At 53.9% G+C, this 6,382-nt stretch overlaps 1 protein-coding gene across 1 annotated transcript in view; it reads left to right on the forward strand.

Annotated features, from left to right (window-relative positions):
• CROCC2 (ciliary rootlet coiled-coil, rootletin family member 2) overlaps positions 1 to 6,382 on the forward strand; it is a 62,032-nt gene that overhangs the window by 21,260 nt on the left and 34,390 nt on the right. Inside the window, 3 exon segments of the mRNA XM_027766995.1 lie at positions 503 to 647; positions 969 to 1,115; positions 1,335 to 1,577. Coding sequence (XP_027622796.1) covers positions 503 to 647; positions 969 to 1,115; positions 1,335 to 1,577 — 535 coding nt within the window.

Below are 6,382 nucleotides of genomic sequence, written 5' to 3' on the forward strand. Positions count from 1 at the left end.
AGGGAGGCCTCGCGCTGCGGGCGTAACAGAAGGCGGAGCTGCTGCAGCAGAGCGAGGGGCAGCGCAGGGAGCTGCGGGCCAGGTGGGCCGCACCTGCCGCCTCTCTCTGGGCCTCATGGCCTCCTCTACCCGACGGGCAGTGTCCTGACCAGTCTGTTTGGGGTGCAGGGCTCCCAGGCTCCTTCCCCGACCATCACCCCAGGCTGGCCCAGAGCAGGCCCGGCAGAGGGGGTGTCCAGCCCAGCACACGTGCACACATGCATACACATGCACACGCACACACACACACCTCACCAGTGCACTGCTCAGCCCCAGCCCCCAAATAAGGGGCGCCACAAAGGCCACACCCTCGCAGCTCACCGACTTCCCACACCTCAAGGGCACCCACTGCTGTTTCAGGGCTTCAGGCGCAGCAAATGGCAGGAGGCCTGAGGGTCGTGTGGGGTGGTCCCAGCCGCCATGAGGCACCCTCACACCTCCACCCCTTGGTCTTGGGTCCCAGGCAAGGGCGCCTGCAGAAGCTGGAACAGCAGGTCTCGGGGCTCAGGAAGGAGCTGGAGCTGACGCAGGAAGCCCTGAGCACTGCGCGTCTGCAGAGAGACGGGGCTCGGGGCGAGCGGGAAGGCCTGCGTGGTGCTCTGGCCCGGGTGGGTACCCCCAGCCCAGCCTGCCGCCCACCTGGGCCCTCGGCCCATCACAGACCCCCACGTGTCCTTGGGTCAGCAGGCCCCTGCCCCTGGTGACCGCGTTGGCGGCCCTCTGCGGTCTCTCTGTGGGCCACTGGTCCCTCCTAGCTGCAGCCTTGGTGCTTGGGCTGCCCACTGCGGGAGCCCTCTCTGAGCCCACCTGCAGCTCCGGCCACACGGCCTTGGTGTGGGGCTCGCTCCTGCCCACCGACTGCTCTGCCTGGGACTGCCCACCGTCCCTCCTGTGTCCCCTCGGGTGACGTCTGCCCCCCTCCACCGCAGGCCGAGTCCAGCAATGCTGACCTGGAGCTGCTCGTGACACGACTCCAGGCAGAGGGGGCGGAGCAGAGGGACGCCCTGGCCAAGATGGCCGCCCTAATGGAGGGGCTGGCTCAGGACAAGGGTGCCCTGAGCCACCTGGTCCTCCAGGTGAGGCCAGGGCTGGTGGGTGGACCTTGCCTAGCCTGGGTTTCCCAAGAAGCTACGCCATTGGGTCTGCCCCACCCAGCCTCTCCACTCTTGGCATGAGGCCCTCTCTCCCCGGAGCAGCCCTGGCTGAGCCTGGAGTGGGGGTGGGGATGGCGCCCACAGAGGCCGAGGACCCATGGCACACACAGGACACAGGCCCCGTCCCCACCCCTGTGGCAGCTGGAGCAGGAAAGGGCCGAGCTACAGGGACAGCAGCAGCTGCTGGAGCGGGAGCAGGCTGGTGCCCAGGAGCGGCTGGCACGGGCCGAGCAGGAGCTGGAGCAGGAGCTGGAGCAGGAGCGGGCCGAGAGGAGGGGCCTGCGGGAGGCCTGCGGGTGCCTGGAGCAGCAGCTGGGAGACCTGGAGGGGCAGGCAGCCCGGCTGCGGCAGGACAAGACCCAGCTCCAGGAACAGCTGGACAAGGTGAGGACGGCCCCGCAGCAGGCAGGCAGTGAGGATGGGTCCCACAGCCCCTCTGTCTCTCTGGCCAGTTGTAGCAGGAAAATAATAAATAAAATTAAATAAATAATACTATGAAAATAATAAGAAAAACAAAGATCACATTGAATGTATAGACTGATTTGAGACTGGATATCTTGACTATATTTTTTTCTATCCCTTAATATGGTATATCTCTCCACATCTTTATCTAACTTCTCTGCCCTTTTTTGCAGTTTTCATTGTAGAAATCTTATACATCTTTAATGATGTTCATCGCTAGATTTTATATTATAAATCGTATTGCTGTTTTTGTTTCGTTTTCCTATTGGTCAAAGCTAGTACATAGTAACTTTTAACCACGCGTCCCTGACACCTTGTACGTTCTGTTTCACATGTACAGAATTATGTCACCTGTAAGAACAGCTTCACTTTCTTCCATCACAATGCCCTGTGACTCTTCCTCTTTATTGCACTAGGACCTGCAGAACAGAGTCGAATAGAAATAGTGAAAGGGTTCCCTGGTGGCCTATGGTTAAGGAAGCCAGACCTCATATGGCTAAACATGGTTCAAATCCCAGCCCTGGTGGCTTGAAAACATGCCAGATGCATGTGCATGCATGCCCTAAATCTCAACAGGAGAGAAAAATGGAGACGATAGTATCGCAGCATGACCACGCCCTCCCCTCCCTCTGTCTCTATCCAATGTGCATGCCGCCTAACAATTAAAAAGTATATGAAAGATGGGACCAGCAGATGGTGTGATGGTTACGTCACTGGACTCCCACACGGCCGGCCACAGTTTGAGTCCTGAACCTGATTACTTGAAACTCACACAAGGCACATGTGCATGCGTGCCCAAAATCCTGAGAGGAGAGTGAAGGAGAAAGGATTGTGGTGTGGCCACCCTCCCTTGGAGCTGAATTCTAGCCTTTTATCTCTCTGCCTCTCTCTCTCTGGTGAACACATGCACCCTACAGCAAAAGTCTCTTTAAAAATATTATTGGGGAACCAGCAGTTAGCGTAATGGCTATGTCGCTGGACTCCCAAGTAGTCGACTGCGGTTCACATCCCGGACCTGGTGGCTTAAAACTCACGCCGGGTGCATGTGCGTGTGTGCCCAAGATCCCGAGAGGAGAATGGAGGAGAAGGGATTGCGGCATGACCATTCTCCCTGGGGGGTGATTTCTCGCTTTCTGTCTCTCTGTCTCTGTCTGGCGAGCACACGCACCCTATAACGCAAACCTCTCCAAAAAAAAAAAAGATATATATACATATATATATACACACACACACACACACATATAAAAGAAATAATTTTTAAAAGTGGTAAGAGTGGCCATTCTACTGCTAAAACCAATAATAAGGAAATAATTCAGTATTTCAACATTAAATATGATATTACCTATAGGCTTTTTATAGATGCCCATAATCAGATTGAAAAAGTTCCTCTTTATTCCCAGTAAGATGAATTTTTCTAGAAATCATGAGTGGTTGGGGCCAGCAAGTAGCGTGGTGGTTAAGGTGCTGGACTCCCACATGGCTAACCACGGTTCGAGTCCTAGACCTGGCACCTTGCTTTCTCACTTTCTCTCTCTCTCTCTCTCTCCTCCGGTCAAATTAAAATAAAATAAATAACCAAAGATAAAATAATTCTTTAAAAAAAGTAAAAAGACATCATGAGGGGTTACTGACTTGTTAAATGTTGCTTGTGTATCTGTTAAGATGATTAATTATATAAGTACTCTCCTTACTTTGTTAATGTGGTGAATTATATTGGTTAATTTTGGGATGTTAAACCAACCTTGCATACTACAGATAAAGCCTGTTTGGCCGTAAGTTAATATTTATTTTATATTTTTTGGATGCAACTTTTGTTATTGATTTTTGCATCTATAATTGTGAGGACTATTGATTTGTCATTTTCTGCCTTGTAATTTCTTTGCAATTTTTTTTTAAGGTTTTTGCCATAGGGCACATGTGCTCCAGTAGAGAGACAAAGAGAGACAGTAAGAGGGAAAGTGAGAAATCACCCCCTAGGGAGGATGGCCATCCTGCAATCCCTTCCCCTCCATTCTCCTCCTGGGATGTTGGGCACACATGTGATTGTCACCTCCCTGTCCAGGGCTTGAACTGTGGTTGGCCACGAGGGAGTCTAGCATCCTAACCACTTGCCACCTGCCGACCACATCTTTGTCAAGTTTTGAATCAGGGTTATGCTGGCCTCATCAAATAAGTTGGAAAGTGTTGGGGTCAGCTGGTGGCATGGTGATTAAGGGTACTGGATTCCCCCTTGGCCAACTGTGGTTCGAGTCTCAGGCCTGGTGGCTTGCTTTCTCACTTTCTTTCTCTCTCTTCCCTGCTCTCTGGTCAAACTTAAATAAATAAAGTTAAATAAAAAGGCATCGTAGAAATGAAAAGAAATTTAAAATATAAGTTAGAAAATGTTTTCTCTTCCTGTATTTCCTGGAAGTATTTGTGCAGTTGAAGTTATTTTTTTCTGAACTGTTTGGTGGAATTCACTGGCGTCATTCAAGGTCGGAGTCTTCTTTGTAAGAAAGGGTTGGAATGGATCCATTTCCTTTAAGAGAGCAGAGTCTGTCCCGAGTCCTCCCTTGTCCCTGTGTCTGTCTTCTCCATGCTAACGGCACGCTGTGTTTATCGTTCAGGCCAAAATGTCCTCTCACGTTCCGTGTCACTGACTCATATATTGACACGTGCTGGCTAACTTCCAAACTCGGGTTCTGAATCTAGACGTGGGTTCTCGGGCCTATCCTGGCCAGGGCTGTCCTCCTCGGCCTTCGCCCTTGCGTCCTGGCTGCTTCAGGAGCGCTGAACTCGGTCTACGACCTCAGCCTGGTTGCCGCACCCGCGGGCACCTTCCCTGCCTTCCCGCAGAAGCTCTTCCCGGCCACGTGGGACTCGGCCAGGACCTCGGGGCTGGAGCACACCCCTCCGTAACCCGGCCTGGGCCTGCCTGCCCTGGCGTCCCACGCCGAGCCTCCCACACGTCCCCTCCCGCGTGGCCACAGCAGTCCCGCTCTGTTCGAGCGTGTCCTCGGGGTGGAGGGTCTCCGCGGGTTAACGAGGCGGGTCCTTCAGCCTCTGGCTTTCGCTGCTGCTGTTGGGATGTGTCTTTTCCCCTGATTTTGATCTTTGCTATTCGGAAACCTCAGTAAGCTGCATTCATGTGGCCTCCTTTCCTCTCGCCACCACTCCGCCCCGGCGCGGTCGCCTACGCCCGGTTCTCAGAGCTCCCTTCCGCTCTAAGCCGCTATAGAGCTCATTGAGTCTTATCTGTTTTTATTATTGTGTTTTTAGGTATTATCTATATTTAGCATCGAGTTCTGTTACTAAATTCTATGTCTTGCCATTCATCCTTTTTCTCTTTTTTTAAATTTGCTATAGGACCCCTGCACTTGCCAGAGAGAGACAAAGAGAGGGAAAGTGAAAAAGCACCCCCAGTGGGGATAGCCACCCCAGTCCCTTCTCCTGTGATCTCCTCGCAGGATTTCGGCACACACGTACATGTGCCTGGCATGTTTTCTAAGCCACCGAGTCTGGAACTTGAATCGCACAGCCGGCCGTGTGGGTTCCAGCTGCCCTAACCACTAGACCACCGGCGGGCTCGTTTCCCTTTGAGCGCAACAATCAGCCACTTTACGTCTGTCATTATAACCCCTGCATCTGGCCAGTCGGGGACGGGCCTGTCTAGCCTGCTTTCTTATATACCCGTTGGCTCAGTCCAGATGTTACACACTGAAAACCATCCGGGACACAGCAGCCACAGCAGAGCAGGGCCCCGGTCTGCACCCCGAGGACTTCCTAAACACCGACACGTACATGCCGGGGTCAGGCTGGCCGAGGCTGAGGGGCCAGGGCCTGAGGATCCTCTTGTGATCGCCTACCCATCTCCCTTCCCCTCTCCTCTGTCAGGAGAAAAGGGAGAACTTTTTTTTTTTTTTTGGAGAGGTTTTTGCTATAGGGCACGTGCGCTCGCCAGACAGACAGAGACAGACAGAAAGTGAGAAATCACCCCCCAGGGGGGATGGGCACGCCGCAATCCCTTCTCCTCCATTCTCTCGGGATCTTGGGCACGCACATACATGCGCCTAGTGTAAGTTTAAGCCACCAAGTCCAGGACTCGAACCACGGTCGACTACATGAGAGTCCAGCGACATAGCCGTTACGCCAGCTGCTGGTCCCAGGAAGAACGTTTTGAAAGTCACATAATGTCTCTTTCTCTGGTGGGATGTGCTTGGCTGGCAGGCAGTGAGGGACGAGGTGCCTCCGGAGGCCAGTGGGTGCCTGGCGGCTCGCACCTGGGCTTTGGCTTCCACAAGGGCGGTCTTTTCCTGATCTGTGCTTCCATCAGGGCCAAGTCCTTCTGGAACTGACATCTGAAACTCGGGGTGCCTATGAGGGCTCCTCCACTTTGGTAGCTCCAAACTACCTTCATACCTGAGGCCCACAGCACCGCAGGACCTCCCCTGGCGTCTGTCTCCAGGATCTCGGCTCCCTGAGGCCTCGTACAGACTCCCACGCATGTCCTGTCCAGATCTGGGGATGACGGCGAGGAAGGTGTTGGCCACAGCCTAGTCCTCCGTGTTCCTCCAGGACCTCGTGGTCCCAAAGGCCACCACTTACACCTAGCTCTCCTGCCTGGGCGCGCCCGGGCCGGCAGCTCTCCCTGTGTCCACGGCAGACGTGTCCTGCACAATGATGCACGCGTGCACAGGCCCCGTGCATCCACGCACCCTCCCCTGTGCTGCCTGTGAAACGCTGCTCCC

The sequence above is a fragment of the Tupaia chinensis genome, unplaced genomic scaffold (assembly GCF_000334495.1).
Source record: "Tupaia chinensis unplaced genomic scaffold, TupChi_1.0 Scaffold143823_1, whole genome shotgun sequence".
In the NCBI taxonomy this organism is placed as follows: domain Eukaryota; kingdom Metazoa; phylum Chordata; class Mammalia; order Scandentia; family Tupaiidae; genus Tupaia; species Tupaia belangeri.